This window comes from Dioscorea cayenensis, chromosome 19 (assembly GCF_009730915.1).
Source record: "Dioscorea cayenensis subsp. rotundata cultivar TDr96_F1 chromosome 19, TDr96_F1_v2_PseudoChromosome.rev07_lg8_w22 25.fasta, whole genome shotgun sequence".
Classification (NCBI taxonomy): domain Eukaryota; kingdom Viridiplantae; phylum Streptophyta; class Magnoliopsida; order Dioscoreales; family Dioscoreaceae; genus Dioscorea; species Dioscorea cayenensis.
The window spans coordinates 28,763,371-28,784,286 of NC_052489.1; the positions used below are offsets into that span (position 1 = coordinate 28,763,371).

Here is a 20,916-nt window from a genome sequence, read left to right on the forward strand (position 1 = left end):
AAAAAATACAAATTAAATTTATAAATATTTATTTTATTCTTCAAAAACGACACTTCAAATTCGACAAATAACAAGAAAAGTTAGATAATTACAAACAAAAAAAGCAAACAAAGTAAACAAAAAAATAATAACCAATCTCCACAACGGTCTTCTGAATATCATGAGTTTTTATGCAGAAAAATAGTGCAAAATGGTGGTGATAAATCAGTACTAAATAACCAGTTAATTATAGTCAGGTTTGGTCCAACAAACTTTGCAAGTTGAACAACATTAACCATGCCATTCTTGAGCCAATTAAAATAAGGATTATTATTATTATTCAAACCTTATTAAATCAAAATACAAGTATTATTTTGCACTATCAAAGTACAAAAACTTCAAATAATTTTAAGCTCAATCTCATCTACAAGACCCCATTAATCTTGTCAATAAAAAGGCCTACAAATCATTAAAAGGTCCATCACTAACGTTTGACAAACGTTTCTCCTTTCACACATCCAACGGTATGATCAATCTCACTTAACCGTTTGCACTTCTCCAAACATTTATACCACCATTAAAATCCAATATATATCTATATACACACACACATGCACAACTGCGTTCATCGTAAGTTCACCAATCTCAAAGCACTGGAGAAAATTCATGAGGATAAGAAAAACCAAATTCCACGAATAAATTACCAAACAACTTATCATTTCGAAGAAGATAAAAGAAATCTCAAAATTACAAATATAAAAAATAAAATAAACAATTAATAAATTATCAAATAACATAAAAATTCTAACGCCCACCATCTTCCGCCTCAATTAAGGTCCCAAAAATTATTTAAAAAATAAATAACTACATAAATAAAAAGAAAAAAAAAAAAGATAAAATTTTCAAGAATTCAACAGCGCCGAGAAAAAAAACCCTCCTCGTTGTTGCGCCGCGCCTCCTCCGACTTGGCCGTTTCCTTCTCTCCAAGAAAAACAAGAAGAGAAGAAGAAGAGGAAGAAGAGAAGAAGAAGAAGAAGAAGGAGTTCAATTCCCAATTTCTCACAAACATCATCAATTGAGAACCCTAAAAACGAAGCCATAACCGCAAACAACCCACTCTCTATTCTGTTTTTTTCTCTTTTTTTCTCTCTCTATATTTTGATACTTTGTTGTTATTATCGTTATCATCTTTGGGTCTTTTGGGTCTCGCTTTCAAGGAGGAAAACGTGGAAAACTCCTCCCAAATCCTCGTCTAGGGTTTGCAATCCCTCATACTTTGAGGAATGGGTTCTTGGTCGCGGCTTTGAGTTTGGTTAGGTTATGGTTGGAATCCCTAATTTCTTTTGGATATTTGTTTTTTTGGGGGATTTTGTTGGTGTGGTTACGGATCGATTGATGGTTAGGGTTCTTGGATGGATTGATGGTTAGGGTTCTTGGATGATGGGTGGGGAATTGAAGCGCTAGGGTTAGGTTTTGCTTGTTTTTTGCTGTTGGATTTGTGTTGGTGTTTTGGTCTGGTGGATTTTGGGGAGATTGACCGGTGGCATTTTCAATCTTGAGTGGAATCGGTGGGAGGGGGCGTGGATTCCGGCGGTTGCGCCGGAGGCTGAGAGCCGGGTGCGGGGTTTCTGGCTCCGGGGAACCCGAGGTTTGGGGGTTCTTGGTTTTCGTTGCTGAGGCGTTGTGGAGGAAGAGATTGGGTTGGAGGACTCAGGCGTGGAGAGAGGGATTTGGTATATGAGGATAATGGTCTGCGCCTGTGATGGAGAAAGGCGCTGGCACGATTGACGAGCCGAAGTTCATCCCAGGGTGGTTGAAACCAGGCAACGGTGCTCCGGCCGGCGGCGCCGGTTCCAACCATCATATTGCCACGTCCTCTCTTCATTTGGGTAATTATTTGCATTCTTGTTCATTTATGTGATGCTGTTTTTGTTTGTGATTTGCTGGATTTGCTTAGGTTGAGAGAATGCTAGGTTTTATCTTGTAAGGACGCGTTGTGTTTTTCGTTTTAGGATTTGATTGATTTAGTTCAGATGAGCAATTCTAGGGTTCCGATTTCATTTATTTAATTTACTTAAAATTTTATTATATGTTTTTGGTTTGGTTTAGATGAGCATGGTGGTGGGAGGTCCTCAAGGAACAGGTTTTTGGCGGTGAGTGCTTGCGATCATGATGCTCCCCGGACATCATCTAGGAGCTCATCCTCCTTCAGACGTAGCACAAGCAGCAATGGTTCTAGTTCTACGAATCATGATAGGGATAATATTTCACAGATGTATAGTAGTTTTAGTAGGAACCCTCGTGACAGGGACCGGGACAAGGTTCCTGATCGGCGAGACAGAGACCGTGAAAGGCTTTTTCAGTTAGATAGTTTTGATTCTGGTAGGAATGGGAAGGATGCACTTAGGAGGTCACAGTCCATGGTGACAGGGAAACGGGGTGAGTCATGGCCAAGAAGGCCAGGTAATGATTTGGTGAATGGAGTTATTTCTGGGGGTAGTGGGATTGGTACCATAAGCAAGGCCTCTTTTGAACAAGACTTTCCAACTCTTGGGGCTGAAGAAAGGCAAGGGCCTCCTGAGATAGGTAGAGTAGCTTCTCCTGGTCTTAGCAGTGCTATTCAGAGCTTACCTTTCAGTGCTCCAACAACAATTCGAGGTGATGGTTGGACCTCAGTCTTGGCAGAAGTACCTGTTGTGGTTGGAGGTAATGGACCATCAATCCAATCTTCTCAACAAACTGCAACAGTGGCACCAGCATCTACAAGTCTGAGCACTACAACAGGCCTGAACATGGCTGAGACGTTGGCCCAGACCCCATCACGTGTTCGTTCTGATCCACAGGTGACCTATTTCGATTTTTTTTTGCCTTTTGCCTAGACTATTTATGTTTTTATTGTAAATGTTTGGTTTTGTGGTTGCAGTCATCTGTAGATACCCAAAAGATTGATGAATTGACTCGTAGGCAGTGTTTCAAGCTTATACCTGTGACACCAGCAATGTCTAAAAGCTCGGTAGGTTTTCACAATATATTTTGATTTAGTTCCTTTCTGGTTGTAATGTTGTTTGTAGATATTTACATGTATTTTTCTGCAACCATCGTATGCTGTCTTTTGTGAACATCCATAATGTGACACTCATCATCCATGACTGTCCTAGGGTTTTTTCAATAACAATATTTTCAAAAGAAATTAGATGTGCTCGTGCATTGGATCACATTTCTTGCATTCCTCAAAATGTTCTCTATGTTGAAGAACTGGATGACTATAATCATTCCACTCTAGCATATTCCATGTTTTTTTTGAATAATGAACTGTTGTTGTGACCAAAAGCGGCTACTTTTTGAAGGTTCAAAGATAAATCTAGATGCATCCAAATTGATGAAAGGGGCGGGCACATATATGCCCGAAACAACAAGCTATATAAGCCAAAGAGATGGTTGTTTTCTTATTGCATTTATACTAGTCTGGACGAGATCAAATTCGTTTTTTTCTACTTTAAATTTGATCTTAGGTTGTCCTTTGTCCATTCTACAGAGAAAGGTAAAACGCTTGCTGCTTGATATGGAGCTTTGTTTTTTTATCATGATCTATCAGAGTAGCTCGTTATGCAATGGTTGTCTGTGTCGCAAATTTTGCTTTGTTTGCCAATTATGGTTCAGGTCATTCATCTGGGATATTCTCAATAGCCATGCTGTTGATGATCTGTTCATTAATGAGGCTTGTTTCAATAATATGGTGTTAAGTACTATTGGAGAAATAGTCTGCTGATTTAGCGGTATTGAGCACTGTTTAATGAGGAAATGAAGAGAATATAGTTATAAAATCTTATCAGCTGACAAAAAAGTTGTCAATTGGAGGATGTTCCTTATATGGTACTTAGTATCAATATCATATTATTGCCCTTGAATATCTTGGAATTATGAGGAGTCTTGTTACAAAGAATCTGTTCTTCTCAATTGTTGCATTTTTTTTGAAAAATCAAGTTTTATGATTATATTTATTATTATTATTATTATTATTATTATTATTATTATTTTTATTTAACAATCAGTTGGCTGGGCTTCTTGGAGATTATGACAAATTCTACATTTTATTAAATGCCTTGAAATTTTCTTTTTTTTTTTTCATCTCTTAAGAAATAAATCAATCTTTTTGGGCACATTAGAGAAACATCGATGTCCTTTGATTTCAACTAGATTTCATTTGAGTTTTCTCAAAAAAGAAAACTTCAGGAGAGTAATGCAAGAGAATAAAAACATGAATTTAGGAGGCCTAGGTTCTGGGCCGAGCTCTGCATTTGCTTATAGTGGAGAATTGAAGAAATTGGTTTTTTATTTATTAACTTGTGAAAAATGTTGTCATTGTGGGATTTGTATATGTACAGTTGATTTACTTACACCTAGAAATTGTGTAACTGAAATTGATCATCACTGATTTAATCAAGAATTTTATTGTGTTGTGTACACATCTGATAATAGATTGGGCTTTTGAAGGATTGCCTTATGCAGATTTTGGGAAGGAGGACATTGGGCTTTTAGATGTGGAATAGCTAATAATGATTGTCAATTGTGAAGGAGTCTTCCCATATTTTGTTGATCTTACTATTGCCTAGTGTTGTTTTGTTGGAAAATATGTGCTGATTGATGTTAACAAATTTGTCTGGAAATTCATATGATAGATTTTGCCAACATTCTACTGGAATGGTGCTCTTCATATCAATCAAAATGATGGTCTATAATCTGTTTTGAACTCATATTCATCTGGAATTCTCAATTCTATTTCAGCTTTCTTCCTCAGGACGTTAATGGCTCATTGCCATTTGAGGTGTGAATCCTGATAATATGTTGATTACTTCAGATTTTCCTAAGCAGTGTCGAGTACCCATCCTTTATATGGTCAATTTGTTATGCCTTCATGGCTTTCTGGTTTCTCTTCTTTGACTTCTGATGCAACTTACAATGATGTGGAATGCACTACTAGGATTACAAAACTTAACCTATTCTAAAAAAAATTGAGATGGCTATAAAACTACATCCCTTGTTGAAGGCTGTTACAACAACTTTTACCCTCTTTGGTTTCCCTGCTACTTGGTGAATATATTTAGCCATGGGTAACCTTTTTGCTTTTTTCTATATTCTCTATGTAATTACTCGATACCTGACAAGCGTATGCATACCCTTTTTTTGACATTACCATTTGCTGGAAAAATTGCTTCTTTGTCTTTGAGGCATTGCTCGCCTCTGTTTTCAATGTTGTTTTTCTATCTCATGCTTACATCAGCTATCTCAGTTCTGCTGTATATCACTTTAACATAGCTACGAGATTCTGCCTGTAGGATCAAATGTTTTAAGAAATATTAAATTGTTTTTTTTTTCTTTCTGTCATTGTTGAAAATCACTATATTTATGAAGACATCTCATGTTTATTATAGGTAGAGGAAATGGGTGATTTATTTTAAGTTGTATTCATTGGACATGTCTTTGTGGCTTTGTTTAAATCCCTACAATAATATTGAGGCACTTTTGTAGCTGAGTGATATCGGGATGAAAAGCTCCAATAAATTTCCTTTTTTTTTTTCAATAAGGCTAGAATGTTTGGCTGACCTTTGTCAAGATCTAAGAGGGATTTTTGGATGAAGATAAATGTATAAATACTAGTTATTTGGCAATCATGTCTCTATTTGGATTGTCACAGGCAGGGACACATTAGCAAAAATATTCAATTTGTTGGACGGTAAGATTGAACTTAATAGACAAATTGATTATATGAAGGTAGTTTACAAATGTAAATACTAATACCTGTTTTTGGACATGTTAGATAGGCTGTGAATAAATTTATGGCTAATGTAATTGAAGAAACCATTTAGAATTGTGTCTTGGACATGTGAGAAGGTTGAGGTTGTCATTTAGTTTGAAAATTTAAGAAGAAACTGTGAACTATACTACATTGGTTTCTTATATGCATTTAAGTAAAAAAGAGGGTAGTAAGCTAATGAAAGACTGATCTTCTGAGGTGGCTTTGTATTTATAGTTTGTGTTGGGTTGATGCTGAAATCATAGTATAATTATTCAGTTTGATCTGTCAATGGGCTATTCCAGATTAGTGTGAGAACTCATCTTGGCTTCATCATTTGTTAATGTGTGCATATACATTTGGTGTCATTTCTGCTTATGCTGCTCATTAATTAATAGATTCTTGCATTAACTCCTGAACTAACCTCATTCGAAGCTCATATTTTGAAGCTATAGTTTTCAGTATTTTCATATTCTGCTTTTATCTTTCAATTTCTTTGGAGGTTTGTTTTCCTGTGTTCTTTGCCATTCTATTGATTCTATGCTATTTTATATTGTCCATTTTGTTGCACTTTAGGTATGTATTCATTTTTTAAGTTTGTCAAATGATACTGTCAATTTCTTATTTTAATGTGTGTTCTTTTATGAAGTTTGGAAATTTTTGTACTCATATTTTTTAAATTTTTTTTTTCAATTCTAGACATGAAACTTTTTTCTTGTCAAACTTGTTCTCTACTGGCATAGACAAGTAGTGGTAACTTAAATAGCCAGACTACTCACATGGAAGAAGTATTGAAAATAGTGATTGTTACTTCTGGTGATATACTCTCCAAAGTACTAGTTATTTTGGTTGCCCCTTCATCTCGTGTCTAAAACTACCCTGTTTTATTGAGTGATCAGTTCTCATCTCACAATGCCTTCTTTGCTATCCTTCAAGTGAGGTTGAAGATACCCTTATTCTCCTTGTTTCCTATTTTTTATTTTATTTTATTTTTTTTAATAGAAGGTTAACATGAGACTTTGTTATTCAGGTTGTCATATATGCATATGATATTATTGAGTGCCAACACATTTTCTTTTAGCTGCAAATATGGTGGCAGAGTACAGTCATTTCTAGTAGTCATGTTTCTTTGCTTGTTTTATTTGCTTGCAGGCAAGAACATTAACCCATGGAAATGAAATCAATTGCATATATTGATATTCATTTCATGTAATTCCTGATGTGCATACATTGTATTTTGTTATTGTGACAGTCCACGCTTATGAGTACTATATATGTTGTCTATTACATTAAACATGTAAATGAATGAAAATTCGTGTTTCTGAATATTTTGCTGAATGATTAACCTGACAAATGGTTGATCTTCAGTAAGTTTCATCTTTGCATACTTGTGGGAAAACCCATCATGATTTGTTGCAGAGATTTTAAGACTGGCTCTGAAGTAACATTTGGGCTTATGGTCTTTATATTGGGGAAGAGCTATATTCAAAGTTTTGATTTTTTCCATGCCCAGTGGCATTTTCTATAATTTCTGGATTTAGATAAGTCGTCACATATGAATTGATATTTTTAGAACTTAATGCTGAACATTGTTGAGTAATTTAGTTAAATTCTTAAAGAATTTATTCATTGATTGCTCAGATTTTGTGGGTCACCAGTTCGTTCCCTCGTATTGGATTAAATGTTTCTTTTTTTATTATTTTATTATTTATTATTTTTATTTTTAACTTGCAAATGTCATGCCTTGGATGGTATAGGGTTACTTGGTTATGAGTTGACTTTATTTGTATGTAATCCCTACTTCTGCCACTGATGTTGTCTTTTGCCTCTTAGGTTCTCAATTCTTCTGATAAATCAAAAGTTAAAGGAGCAAGAGGAGTTGATCTTGTTGCCCCCTCCAAAGCCACGCCACAGGCACCTTATCAACTTTCTAATCATATGCTCCGTGTACCTTCTAGATTGGATATTCCAAAGGCATCTCAGGCTGGGAATTTTCAGGTTCTTAATCGTGAGAGAAATGGCAGTGCTTCTGCTGGCAAAGATGGCTCAAATTCTGTGAGTGTCAGTCGTGTGGTTAACCCACATATTGTTGTTGCATCGACTGCCGCACCTCCCCTGAAGAACTCTACTGATCCCAAGGGGCGTGTGCTGTCCCCTGTTCACAATTCCTTTGGTGAGAAAAGACCCACTTTGCAAACTCAGAATCGGAATGATTTCTTCAATTCTATCCGAAAGAAAACATCCATGGCTGCTCCCCAGCCAATCTCAACTAGCTCTGAGAAGGCAAGCAATCAGACCACTGATGCCGTTTCTGTTACTGAGGAAATGGCCAATTCTCCAAATTCTGGTTTAGAATGTATCAAGGAAAGTAAGAATTGTTTGTCTGGATGTTCTGGTCCCTGTGAAGATGCTGAGAGTTCTAGTTTTGACAATGGAGCCAGCACCGAGAGGTCAGATGACCAGATCATTGGAATTGTTTCTGTTGGTCAGGAGATGACCTGTTCTCCAAGTTCTGCTGGTGCGGGATGTGTGAAGGAGAATGGCAACTGTGGGAGCGGATGCTCTAGTGTCTGTGGAGATGCCGAGAGTTCTAGTGCCGACAATGGTGCCAACACTGAGAAACTTGGTGATCAGATGACTGAGTCCGTTTCTGTTGGTCAAGAAATGGTCAGCTCTCTAACTTCTGGTTTAGGTTGTGTGAAGGAGAATGGAAATTGCGCTATTGGATGTTCCCGTGATCTGTCTGAGAGCTGTACTTCTGACAATGGAGAGGATTCATTCTCAGACCCTGTTGATCCGGAAGAAAAAGCCTTCTTGGAATCACTAGGATGGAATTCTGAAGATGCAGCAGATGAGTATCTGACACCGCAAGAAATTACTGAGTTTATGGCAGAGGTAACTAACTATTCTGAATTTTATTTCTATCATCTTTTTTTCCCCGGGCTGCAAATAGTTCTCAGCCCCATTCTTGATCATGGTGGTGCTTTTTTGTTTTTGCAGCATGGGACACAAATTCGTCAATCTGAAAGGTTGTCTCAACTTCGACAAAGAGTTGCTAATGATCTTGGATTACACTCATTCAACTCAGAAAATGAAGTCTGATTTTGCTGAAACATCTGCCCTTTTGGCTTTGATTCTCTAGTTTTTTGTGGCCAAAGGATTTTTCCATTGACATGTGGAGGGTTTGAGATGCGGAGACTGAGTGACAACAGAACGTCTGCAATGTTAAAAATGAGTTGAGGGAGTTGTTTTTTACCCCTCTTGCTTCCTAAATATATGAAAAAACGAAAAAAATAAGCTGTTCTTCGGTCCTCGGGTGCATGTCGGAGTGATGTCCTGCCAGACTTAGCTTTTTTTTTGTTCCCTTTTTTCCCTTTTTTATAGATTTTTTTTTTTCTTTTTGCTGGGAAGGTGGATAGGGTGCCGTATTCAGTTCCAAAGAAATTTGCACAGTTGAAAAATCCAGGTTTTCATTTTGTTAATATCCTTCACTGTTTGTCTGTCCTCCTTGATGATATCTTGATGCTAATTTATTTGCAAAATTAGTCTTGTTTGTTTAAAGGGGAAAAAAAAATTTGGAAAAAGAACTACTTTGCGTTATTGAAATTCCAGCAACTTACGTTAACGAAGTGTGTTGGCAGATCATGCTGAATGGCCCAGCAATTATTATCGCTTGATTATCCGGTGTTGACAGTTATCAAACATACAAACGTAAACCGGATGAAGGACCTTTATCAATTAATTAAAGATTTGTTTGATATTATTGAAAAAAAAAATGAAGCAATGGTTTTATAATTTCCCATAAAGTTTATTTTTTTATTTTTCAGTAGTTGGTTTTAAACGAAACGTGCGGGCTGGGCCAATTAGTTTACTTTACAGATCATGGGCCAGACCAGTGAGATTACAAAAGGAGTGTGGACCTTCAATATGAGTGAGACTAGTGCAACCATAGCCGAATTATCTGACACATATCCCGAGACATACGTGCGTCGGATTACTCACACTTGCACGAACTTCGCATGAGCAACCGCCCTCTCGATTTTCTTATGATGAATATACCCACAAGTCAAACTAAACCAGACAACACACTTTGCGTCCCAATCCCTTAAGAAAATAAAAAACAAAAAAAAAACATCTCCCTTTGGATCTTGATCAAACGGTTAAGATTGAGCCACAACAAAAAAAAATCCGACAAAAAATCCAAGAATTAGATAATTTCCATCAATATGCCGACAAAGCATGATTCAAGCAGCGTTTTGGAGAGAAAAATAAAACAAAATATATTTTATCGAAAAAAAAAGAACAAAATAAATAAATAAATAAAAACTAATAAACAAGTGCATAGAGAGAAAGAAGGAAGAAAAAGAGAAGCAGAAGTGAAGGCGGAAAAAGTGGGGGACGCTTTTCTTTGAGATTCTCAGAGGATCTCTATTTATAATACCATAACGCCGGAGAAAACACGGTTTTCGTTCTTCTTCTTTTTTTAATCTTTTTCTTGAAAATAGGATTGGTTTTGGCGGGAAGAGTGTGGGTGGAGATGATGAGGAGGATGGCCGGAGAGGTGCTCAGAGTCCGGGAGACGTCGCCCGATGAGGCTGAGACTAGCTTTCGCGAGCTCGATGATGTTTTCCTCCAGGTGTGTATCTCGTTCTTGGATTTCTCTTGTTGTTTCTTGTGATTTGATTGTGCGATGTTCTTGGTCTTTGATCGATGTTCTATGTTTGTTGATTTGATTAGTGTTTACTTTAACAATGGATCTAAATCATGAGTTCTTTGAGTTGAAACTTAACTTGAATTGAATCAAGTAGGTGAGATCTTAATTGATTAGGAAGTGATGAAGAAGTTGCTTTGATGTGAATGAAGTTTCTTGGGGTTTGTAGTTTGAGTAATAGATCAGTTTGATCTCGGTTTGTCTAATTTGTTTGATAATTCTTTTGGTTCATTTACAGACTCAGACGAGAATATGGCTTGGAGAAGTTCTTCATGAAAGGTTTGATGAAGAAATGGCTGTTGCTGATTTATTGGCAGATGGAGAATTGCTGTAAGCAACCTTATGCAATCCTTTCCCATTTTTATTTTTTTTTTTATAAATGTGTATTTGTAGTAATAAACTGGAATTTGCTAACAGGATAAATTGATGATATTGGTTTTCAAGTCAGATGGCTAGTAAAGTTTGTGGTAAATTTGTTGACACTAGAAAAGCTAGTTGTGGCATAAATTGCACTTTAAATTGACTGTTTGAGCTGTACTAGCTAATGTGCAGTTCCTTCTTGTTAGTGAAGAATGAGATTTATTCCATGTGGAGATTATAATCACAATCTGATTAATTAAGCTAAATTTTTACAACCATTTTTGGGATCTTGTTCCATATAGATTGTATACACTATAAAGTGTACATTTTATACTAGCCTATAGTGCTGGAAGATTTGTAAATTTGTGTGATTGCAGGGGCTTAAAGGCTGTCTGTCTGATATTGTCTTTGTTGCAGCATCATTTACTTTTTTGTGTAATATTATTTCTTAATATGTGGAAAGTGATTGAAGGGTATACTGCTATATATTTGGTTAATAATTGGAAAAATATTATTATTTTAACATTGTACTTTGACAAGTCAATGCTTTTGGTTTTTTTTTTGGTCTATAAAAGGTTGAAATGGAATGTGATGATTTTGGCTCCGTTGTTTTTGTTGTCTTGGAAGCGCAAAATCTACTCATTCTATCTTTATTCACTTTTGTTAAATAGCCATTTGAATCATTTTTCTACATCTGAAGAAACAAATGTTGGCTGTTGCCATCTTTTCTGGATATATAAACTACAATGTTAAGGTCAATCTCCCAATTCACTTCAATTTTTTTTAAGGAGCAGAAGTTTATCTTCTTTCATATTATTACAATTGTCACGGAATTGTTATTCAAGAGTGCTTGTATGAATTTTTGTGTCATCATATCTTAACAATGGTTGAATGGACATATAAACAATTAATTTGTTACATATAGTTGGGCAGAAGGATTACAAACCCGCTGTCCGTTTTTTTTTTCCTCACATAATTTTTTTGGCTTTGTCATTGGCTCATTTTTATTCTTTACAGATTTCAAGTATCAAAAGCTGTGTGGAAGATGATATTGAATAAGAATGTGGATATAAGGCACTCAAAATTCTTTATCTATGAACGTACTTCTTTTGGTAAGGCTGATGGGAGATATATGGCTTATCCCAAGGTTGACTCCTTTTTAAAGGTATTATATGATTTACTAATTTCAGTGTGGCATACCTTCTTTACCTAGTAAAGAGTGATTTCTTATGGGTGGTTACAATTTATCAGCCAGGTCCAGAATAGGTAGGTTGATAGGAAAAATATTCATGCTCAACATAACCCATGTTTAGGTTTGTTTTCGCTAAAGCTTGTTGATTTTTGTGAAACTATTAAGTCCATACTTGTTTGCCCTTCACATATACTATTTACTCTTTCTAGGTCAAACTACCAAGGTGCCAAATATGACTAACCATTTTGGGGTTGTGCCCTTGCCTGTTTCTTCATCAATACTCTTTTTATGCAAGCAAACATGTTTGAATCACCACTTACGGCCATGTCATAGGATTTATGTGGCACTCTGGTTATGTGTTTAGGAGGCAAAATATTTGTTGCTGGGTACATTTGACACTTGGTTGTGGAATTACACGCATTCTTGTTCTCCACATCTCTGCTCGATGCCATCTGGCTCATCTCTTTCTTAAATCATCAAGGATATTTTTGTCCTTTTATCAATAACTTTGACTAAGAGCAGGAGCTGCTATTACCTACTGGTGCATTCCCCTTGTGTATGGTAAGAATTTTCTTACTTGTGTTGACAGATCTGTCAGATCTTGGGGATGACCGGCATTGATCTATTTTCCCCACCTGATGTTGTCGAAAAAAGGGATATTCGTAGGGTTTGCATGTGCATTCGCTCTCTCTCGAAGAAAGCTAGATTGATGAAATTAAATGTAAGATTTTTTAAAAAATTTTGTGTTATGTATTCTAAGCATGTGTATTTAATAAAGCACATCTGATCATTTGTGGTAGATTCCAGATTTTGACATTGTTACATACACAATAGCCATGCCCTACTGGTTTGGTTGGTGGTCTACGTAGGAGTTTAGAGCTATCACAGCGCAACTCTTCTAATTCCAACGGGAGTAGCCCATCAATGGGTCCAAGGGGATTGCACAAGCAGGCAAGAATCAGTATTTTTACGAGTTTAACTTAAATAAACTATGTTGGCATGCATGAGGTTTTCTTATGATAGATAGTTGTTATTTTGCATTCAATTCAACATGCTGATGGATCTATGTTTCTCATTTCTGTGTAGAAAAATTTTAGTGGGTCCTTTGCTCGATACCATGATTTATTTTCAGAGTCTGATGAAGGTGAAAGCACTTATTCTGAATTTGAGTTTCAGAGTCCATCATCAAATGCCTCATCCCCAAATATGTCCAGCATTATCGGAGAGAGTTCACTTGAAGATGACAACATTCTCAACAAAAATTTAGTTGATCTAGATGCCAGATTTCAGCTGGACTATTGGTATGAAAACGAAAATGATTTGCATTGGAAGAGTTTTGGCAGCAATTTGTCGGGAGATATTGACTGTGTTTATGATGTAAACCTTGAGATTGCTGAAAAAGAATGTGAGCCATTTGTATGTCTTTCTCATCAGGTTCAGACTGTTAAATGGAACCCTGGAGATACTGATGATGAGAAAATCTAAATGCTTTGGGTCTGCCACAGCAATCATCATATGATGCTACCTTTTACATGCCGGAGACACATCAAAGATGCAATAATTTCCACAAACTGTTAAATACAGGATTTGAGAATGTTTCTTCAGAAGAAGCCAGGGAAAGGAAACAGAATGGCAAGCCTAGTTCCTCACCTGTTCTTATGTCTGATTACTCCAACAGAGATACATCAACAGATGACTATGTTGACCTCATGACTGGTAAATCTGGCAGAAACTTTTCTGACATGGAAAATGACTGCATTGCATTGCCTGATTCAATTGTGGCATCCTGCAGACCATATTTAGATGTGAAAACTGAAGATCTGATGTTAAGAGACATTAAGGACAGGGTTGAAGGGGATATCATTGATGAGGCTATGCATTGTGAAATTTCTTCTTCATCTTCCTTGAGTGCTTGTACAAGCAAAACTACAACAATCAGACCTTCTGCAGATAAAGACTGTATCTGTGAAACTGAAGATTGCAATGATATCTTTGGAAATTCTACAATCAAACAGTCAGCTTGTGTTATTGAAGAGGGAAACCAATTGTTTAGCATCCCCTGGCATGGGCATAGCTGAGGTATCCAATGATTTATTTGCACTAGGGAGAATTAAACCATCAGCTGGATATCATACTAGTGTAGAATCTAGTGTGGATGGTGACACTGTAGAATCTAGTGAACACATATCATCATCTGAGAACAAGAAAAAAACTTTGCTTGGAGTTTGTGAATATGCACCTGCACCCTTTGGCAGTGATTCTTCTGATGCCACACTCCATGCAAATTCAGCTTGTATTATTAATGAGTCATGTGTGTCAGTGGTACATAAAGATCAATACACTAGTGTTGGTGGTGGTTTAACCGAAGGGGCCAATGGAAGAGTAGCACCTAATATAGGGAGCGATGATTTAGAACCAAATGAGACACATGTTTTGAAGGAATCTTGTATCTGTGGCAATGCTGATTTCAATCCCACCTGCTGCAGTGAGGCTAAATTAGAGGGAACTAGTCTAGGGGAGTTATCTGAACCAGTAGCTTGTCAGGATTCTGTTATTGAGAGTTGTCATGCCAAAATCAAGGCGCACATGCATTGCTCAACTTTGTTTTCTGCACGGGAAAATGAAGTCAATGCAAAGCAAAACATTGTGGATACAAATCAAACTCCCCCTGTAGATTATATGGGAGACAACAGAAGGAACAACTTGGACGCTGCTCCCACATCCAAGGTAAGAGTGAAACTGTATCAAATTATATTGAATAAAAAAATTAAATTAGAGTTCATCAGCTTTCATTATGGTGTAAATTTTACAAATCAGGAGGACATAACTATTGATTTCTTAAGCAGACAATAGAGGACCATGAAAAGGAGGTATTGAGGATGCATGAGCTGAATGGAAAAAATAAGTCACGTGAATCTCCTAAGCTGGGCAACATAGTGCTGAAATCAGTTGCTGGGGGAATCACATTAGTTGGTGCTGCATTCCTTTTTCTTCAGTTTAGGTATGACCAATGATGAGAATGCTTTCCTACTGAAGCACCTACCGAGCTGACGAACTGATTAACCTGGAACCAAAATTTTTACATTTTTGCAGGGGAAGGATAGGCAAAGGAAAAGCTAATGGAGGTTTGGTGCTGCCAAAGGTACAAAACACCAGCCAGGAAGGTTCTAGAGATAAAGGTGAGAATGATGATGATGGCAAGCAACATGTTCCAAGTCTTGCTCAAAAACCTTCCAAAACTCAGGGGACCAACAACAGTGGTACAGCACAAAAGCAAGCAGAGATGAGTAGAAAGAAGGTATTCTACCCTGGAGACAAACTCAAGGTTTAATAGGATCAGAATAATATGTTGAGGTTTTAAGCCCTCTCGTATTGAATGAATGTCAAGTATTTCCAGGGAAGCCTACTTGTCAGCATGTTTAAGTAATGCAAGAAGCTTTTCTTGCATGGTCACAATTTTGTATGGCTATATTATATAGTGGAATGAGCCGACATTGTACAAATATAGTCCGCAGAAGTCTATTCATTTGTAAAGAGAATCATTCGCAATAAAAAAAATACATCACATGTCAATGTAACTAAAGTGACGTTGGGAAAAAAGTAACTCCCATTTTTCTTGAAATAATAATAATAATAATAATAAATATATAAATAAGAGGTCATTTAAATTGTTTTAAAAAGAAAACACCCCTCTTCTAACGCTCAAACAACTTAATGATGCTGATGCATATGCACATTAATCTCATGAAAGAGAATTCACTCCATTAAAGGGACTTGAATTATGCGATCTCTTTTGGTCGCTAACAGCTTTTTTAATGGAAACCATAATTTGAACAATAATGACACTAACGGAATTGACAGGCAACAAAAACTTGTATTTGCCCAGCAGAAGCTCTGCTGGCCCTAGGTTACAGGCCATCCATGGTGAAACCCTTTTTTCTCGAGGTTACCAGTGATATGCTGGAGCGAAACATATTGAAGCATTCAAACAGTGCCGGGGAGAACATCAGTCAGTACTTGTAGAAGCTGATGTCTTGATAAATGGGTGCTCCATCAGCTCAGAGGCAGTGGGCCGATCTTCAGGATTAAATTGTACACATTTAAGAATGAAATCACGGGCGTCCCGGGATAGAATGTTGGGTATAGGAGGCTTTTCTCCTCGACCAATCTTAAAGAAAGCTTGTGGCTGCAAATTCCACAAATAAAAAATTTATCGTAAGTAATTAGGTTTGTGCTCCTTGGAATTGACTTAATCCTTAATGTTACGCAATCTCAACTACATGAATGTTAATCTAAGGCTATGTTTTAGTTGAACAGTGTTTGTAAGGCTTGATGGTATAGAGATAACAAGACTGACCAATGTGTCTGCCAACATATGTGTAAAACATGAATGATCCTCTCTTTAGTGTCCTGTGAACTCATATGGTGCTTATAAAATTCATAAAGCCTTTTTCTAAAGGTGCAAATTACTCACCCATTCCAAATTCGGATATGGAACTTGTCGTGTTAGCATCTCCAACACTGTGCAACCAAGACTCCAAATATCAGCTGCAGTTCCGTAGGAACTCTTTGGATTAACAACCTGAAGACAAGCACTTCCAAGTGAAAATGTGTGCATATGTTCATGGATATACAGATAACGGATCACTTCAAAAACAGAGAATGGGTCAATACATGGTTCAGTCATCCAAAGTTCTGAACTCTTTCCAAACAATTGTGGCAAAGATTGTGGAATATTATCCACAAGCTCAACAAAAACTGACTGGATTTGACATAACAGATCTGACTAACAGGACAGGAGGAACATTTTTCCAATTTGATTATTTACAGAATAAATAAGCCATCAACTATGTTATCCTCTTGACCAAAAGAGAAGAATATAACCAGATGAGAAAAATATGGCTAAATCAGAGACATGCTGAGAAAGTAAATTTATCAAAGGAAAAGGTAGCAGAGAAATAACTGAAGCAAGCGGGCAGATGCAACAATCCAAGTGATTCAGAGATCTTTACATTAAGTTGTGGAAATTAGTAACATAACTTTTCATAAAGCAAGTCCAAATAGCAGGAATAATCACCAACATCCAACAAAAAAGGTAGCCCTTCCATAGACAGATTAGGATACTCAAAGAACATCAAATATAAGAGGCAATGTTCCATCACATAGATGAGAATTTAATCTTATCTCTAATAATAAAAATTAATATTGAAATAAAAGAAAAGACATGCTAACCTCAGGGGCCATCCAATAGACACTTCCTTTGCAAGATTTTAGCACATTCAATTTGGTGATCTGAAATTTTCCAAAATTAATAATATAAAACAGAAGATAAAGGCATTTTCCAGAAAAGCTTTCAAAAGATATAAACATCAAATCTTGCAAAGGCGAAACAAACCTCCTTTGCTAATCCAAAGTCCGCAAGTTTTACAGAACCATTGGAACTGACCAAAATATTGGCACATTTGATATCCCTGCAAGAAAAGAAAGGATTTAATTCTACAATATTTAATATAGAATCCATCTTACATTAAAGCATAAATAACATTATTATCACACGACTTATAAATCGACCAAAAGAAAATTACACAAATATATTGAGAAAATGTCCAGAAGAACTTAATTTGGCAATTCAAAAAATTACATGAAGTTGAAACTACTTAACCAACTAGCATACCAGAAGGAAAACCGTCCACCAATGAGAATGAGGTCTCCCTTAATAAGGTTACTTAGGTCAGTTCAGTCAAGTCAATTTGACCTAGTTTTACTCTATAAACCACCCAAATTTAGATTGAGCACGGACAAGAATGGATAAGGCTAAGTTTTTACAATTCACATAGTAAACTCTAGTGTCATCAAAATAATCAAGTAAACATTCATCTTTTCTTCAAAAGCTGAAAATATCAATCCTTGTGAAAGAAAGAGTAAGAGTGCTCCTTGCATAGAAAAAGTAGTATCACCTGTGAACCACGTTTCTGTCGTGAAGATACTTCAAGCCACTCAGAATCTGTCTCGTATATGTAGAAACCTGTGAATCTGGTAAGTGATTCCTTTGGTACAAAGATGCCAAAGAACCTTGACTCACAAGTTCTAGGAAGATATACAGTTTTGCTTCTTCCTGGGAAAAAAAAGGCCCAAAGTTACATTTAGCAAATTCGAGGAATAACTCAGGAATATTGAATGGACTGAAGAATAACAACAAACTTCCAAACCATGTAAAAAATGGTTACTTTTAGCATAAAACTGACCAATAAACTAAAAATTGAACATTGACATGAGTAAACGACATTCATTTAGAATTGCATGAAGAATTTTAACATTCTCAAACCCAAAGCCTCAAGAAGAATTGTTATGAGTTTGTTGAAGACAAATGTCAGAAACCAAGTCAACAATCATGCTTAAGAGAATTGAACTTCTATAAACTAATTTCATGGAAGCAATTGAGTTCAATCCTCTGGAAACCAACTACCCAACATACTCAAATTGATAGCCAAATCTACAAGATGGGTTAAGCCATGTTAGCTACCACACATACACCTATCAAGGCAAAAGCACCAACAAACCTACATCCAATATTCCATATTTAAATTGCAAGATCATATAGAGAAAAGATTTTATCTAACCCTTTCAATTAATAAATGCATAATAATAACAATATAAGCAAAGCACTAACATCAGAGACAAACAGCATTTTCTACACTGAATGTCAAATGAATAACCAGAAAAAACATATATGATCTGATGACAACAAAGCAAGGCTCAAACCGGTTCATAAAGTGAAAGTTAAAATTATCCTACTATATGTTACCTTGACATTATAGGAATTACTTTCTAAAAGAGTCAACAAAGACTTAATAGCTCTTTGAAAATAAAGGCAAAGCATGCTAGCTGGATGGTCCCAAAAAAACAAAGGATTGAAGATGATACCTTGTCGGATCCAAAATACTGAACTATGTTATCATGTTCGAATTGACTTAAAAATGTGATCTCCTGAAAAAGAAGAAATAATTAGTTAAGAGAACCACTAACCACAACAACCTTGCAGCATCACATGTACGACTAGATTTGAGAGGATTTAGTGAAATTGAGCCACAAACAATAACAAATTAAAAATCAAAGCCCAAAAACTGCAACAGATAGAAGACTATAGAACATCACCTGTTCAAGCTCAATAATGCATTGGTTTGCATTGCTTCGTTGGTCCAGCAAAGATATTTCTTTAACCGCAAAGAAAAACCCATCACTGCAAGTAAAAATTATATTAGCATCTAATACCCAATTAAACAAGCAACAGATGAGATTGAATTCAACAGATGACAAACTTCGATTTGATAACCAAAGAGCACTCCCTTTAGAAGATAATCACCATTGAACTGCTAAGAATGCACTGTCTAATTATAGTTCAGATGCAAACCACGAGCAATCTTTGAAGTTAAAATCATTTGACTATAAAAAAGATTTACTTTTTTAAAAAAAAACACTTACTCGTTGATCCCTTCATACACCGTCCCAAAGGATCCGCTGCCAAGCAGCCGGCCTCGCATCCACGAGTTGATGCTCCTCTTGAACCTGCCATTTGGTGAGATCACGAAAATCGTGCTCGATGAATCATCGTCATTTGAAGTAGAATATGAGCACGATCCCATCATATCTCCAAACGTCTCGCCCATCCTGAATTCTAAAGCCCATTCATCCTCCACAACTTTGTCCACCAAATCAACGTATTTCCTCTCTTCTTCATCATCATCCGGCCCAAAGGATCTCAGCAAATCCCAAGTGGATCCCATCTTCTCCAAGACAGGGAGCACCATTGACGGCGGAGGTAGGGTTTGCCTCGAAGGCGGCAAGGGAAGTAGGGTTTGCCTCGAAGGCGGCAAGGGAGGAAGGGTTTGCCTCGAAGGCGGCAATGGCAAGACTTGCTTCAACCGCGGCAAAGGAACAGGAGGAGGGGTAAGGACCGGAGGGCGGAGACCACCACCATCTGAAGTTCCTTCGGAGCTCGTCAACTTCGGTGAAGAAAGGGTATGAGGGGTGAGAAGCGGAGGAAGGGCACCGTTGATGCCGCTGCCATCAGATTTTCCTCCGGAGCTCTTTACCAGTGGTGAATCATCAGCCGTCAGTGGATCAGCACGATCATAGGAAAGAAATCGATCACGCGATTCCCGACTATCGGAGGAATCCTCAGAGCCAGAAAGACTAAGGCTAAGGCGGAGATGATCGAGCTTACCGTAAAGCGCTTCGATCCCGGAGCGGGAGGAGAAGAAGGAGAGGCGCTGGTCGTACAAGGACATGGCGAGAAGGCGTGGAGGAGAAGCCCAAGAAAGGATAGGGAAATGGATGGGAAGCAGAGGAAGAGAAGAGAAGAGAAGGATATGGTATGGGCACAGGGCATAGGGGCACGGCTCGACGAGGGTTTTTGTTGGTTGACTGACCGGGGGTGCTCTGCTCCCACGCGGCGGAGTGAAGAAGACCTCAGCGCGCCAAAGCGGGAGCCATTTGCCTATTTTGCCGGCACACCCTCGCATTTTTTTAAATTTTTTTCTTATTTTATTTATTATTTTATTAATTGATTTATTGGTTTGATCTTTTTATGTACTCCCCCTTGAAAACCTCGTAATTTTTTATATATATTTTCCTTCTGTAAGAACCTGGAAGCCTGGAAGGGGAAAGTTTGGCATATACCCCTTATAAATTGCGTAATTACATAAACATATATATATATATATATATATATATGCATATAATTTGTTTAAAAGTTAATTAGTGATTAATTAATTGATTTTTCAAGTGAAAGTATGTTCCAAATAGACCAGCATATGATATAAAATATAAAATCTATATTAATAAATTCTTAAATCTCAGAGAAACAGCTTTTGGCTATAA

General features: G+C 36.9%; 4 protein-coding genes across 6 annotated transcripts; 3 read left to right on the forward strand and 1 right to left on the reverse strand.

The window, feature by feature from the left end:
* Window positions 1-878: 878 nt before the first annotated feature.
* On the forward strand, window positions 879-9,278 carry LOC120249644. Its single transcript, XM_039258220.1, has 5 exons — window positions 879-1,868; window positions 2,089-2,822; window positions 2,903-2,992; window positions 7,607-8,668; window positions 8,774-9,278. Exons 1-5 carry the CDS (start codon window positions 1,742-1,744, stop codon window positions 8,873-8,875), a joined length of 2,115 nt encoding a protein of 704 aa, XP_039114154.1. The 5' UTR covers window positions 879-1,741; the 3' UTR covers window positions 8,876-9,278.
* Window positions 9,279-10,098: 820 nt separating this feature from the next.
* LOC120249799 (protein OPAQUE10-like) lies at window positions 10,099-12,987 on the forward strand. Of its 3 annotated transcripts, XM_039258454.1 has the most exons (5): window positions 10,102-10,409; window positions 10,723-10,814; window positions 11,862-12,009; window positions 12,626-12,757; window positions 12,844-12,987. In XM_039258454.1, the coding sequence occupies exons 1-5, from the start codon at window positions 10,311-10,313 to the stop codon at window positions 12,868-12,870; spliced, it is 498 nt and encodes a 165-aa protein (XP_039114388.1). In that variant the 5' UTR covers window positions 10,102-10,310; the 3' UTR covers window positions 12,871-12,987. The 3 variants fall into 3 exon arrangements, with proteins under 3 accessions (XP_039114389.1, XP_039114390.1, XP_039114388.1); XM_039258455.1 differs by lacking the exons at window positions 12,626-12,757; window positions 12,844-12,987 and adding an exon at window positions 12,401-12,616 and having other exon boundaries at window positions 10,099-10,409; XM_039258456.1 differs by lacking the exons at window positions 12,626-12,757; window positions 12,844-12,987 and adding an exon at window positions 12,246-12,391 and having other exon boundaries at window positions 10,101-10,409.
* A 138-nt stretch (window positions 12,988-13,125) lies between these two features.
* Window positions 13,126-15,594, forward strand: LOC120249798. The gene is made up of 4 exons (XM_039258453.1): window positions 13,126-13,337; window positions 13,471-14,763; window positions 14,883-15,037; window positions 15,130-15,594. The coding sequence occupies exons 2-4, from the start codon at window positions 14,020-14,022 to the stop codon at window positions 15,365-15,367; spliced, it is 1,137 nt and encodes a 378-aa protein (XP_039114387.1). The 5' UTR covers window positions 13,126-13,337; window positions 13,471-14,019; the 3' UTR covers window positions 15,368-15,594.
* A 157-nt stretch (window positions 15,595-15,751) lies between these two features.
* LOC120250723 (mitogen-activated protein kinase kinase kinase 1-like) lies at window positions 15,752-20,536 on the reverse strand. Its single transcript, XM_039259559.1, has 8 exons — window positions 19,519-20,536; window positions 19,192-19,276; window positions 18,961-19,023; window positions 17,994-18,151; window positions 17,432-17,507; window positions 17,269-17,328; window positions 16,511-16,618; window positions 15,752-16,222 (listed from the first exon to the last, which is right to left on the reverse strand). Exons 1-8 carry the CDS (start codon window positions 20,322-20,324, stop codon window positions 16,043-16,045), a joined length of 1,536 nt encoding a protein of 511 aa, XP_039115493.1. The 5' UTR covers window positions 20,325-20,536; the 3' UTR covers window positions 15,752-16,042.
* Between the last annotated feature and the right edge of the window lie 380 nt (window positions 20,537-20,916).

Excerpts from the sequence above, each read along its gene's own strand:
- LOC120249644 (XM_039258220.1), top strand. The coding sequence starts at position 1,742 with ATGGAGAAAGGCGCTGGCACGATTGACGAGCCGAAGTTCATCCCAGGG. Across the intron at positions 1,869-2,088 it reads CACGTCCTCTCTTCATTTGG|ATGAGCATGGTGGTGGGAGG; the intron begins GTAATTATTTGC and ends GGTTTGGTTTAG. Across the intron at positions 8,669-8,773 it reads TTACTGAGTTTATGGCAGAG|CATGGGACACAAATTCGTCA; the intron begins GTAACTAACTAT and ends TTGTTTTTGCAG.
- LOC120249798 (XM_039258453.1), top strand. The coding sequence starts at position 14,020 with ATGATATCTTTGGAAATTCTACAATCAAACAGTCAGCTTGTGTTATTG. Across the intron at positions 14,764-14,882 it reads ACGCTGCTCCCACATCCAAG|ACAATAGAGGACCATGAAAA; the intron begins GTAAGAGTGAAA and ends TTTCTTAAGCAG. Across the intron at positions 15,038-15,129 it reads TTCCTTTTTCTTCAGTTTAG|GGGAAGGATAGGCAAAGGAA; the intron begins GTATGACCAATG and ends ACATTTTTGCAG.
- LOC120249799 (XM_039258454.1), top strand. The coding sequence starts at position 10,311 with ATGATGAGGAGGATGGCCGGAGAGGTGCTCAGAGTCCGGGAGACGTCG. Across the intron at positions 10,410-10,722 it reads TCGATGATGTTTTCCTCCAG|ACTCAGACGAGAATATGGCT; the intron begins GTGTGTATCTCG and ends GTTCATTTACAG. Across the intron at positions 12,758-12,843 it reads CTAGATTGATGAAATTAAAT|ATTTTGACATTGTTACATAC; the intron begins GTAAGATTTTTT and ends GGTAGATTCCAG.
- LOC120250723 (XM_039259559.1), bottom strand. The coding sequence starts at position 20,324 with ATGTCCTTGTACGACCAGCGCCTCTCCTTCTTCTCCTCCCGCTCCGGG. Across the intron at positions 19,277-19,518 it reads GTGTATGAAGGGATCAACGA|TGATGGGTTTTTCTTTGCGG; the intron begins GTAAGTGTTTTT and ends TTTTACTTGCAG. Across the intron at positions 18,152-18,960 it reads AGTATTTTGGATCCGACAAG|GAAGAAGCAAAACTGTATAT; the intron begins GTATCATCTTCA and ends TTTTTTTCCCAG.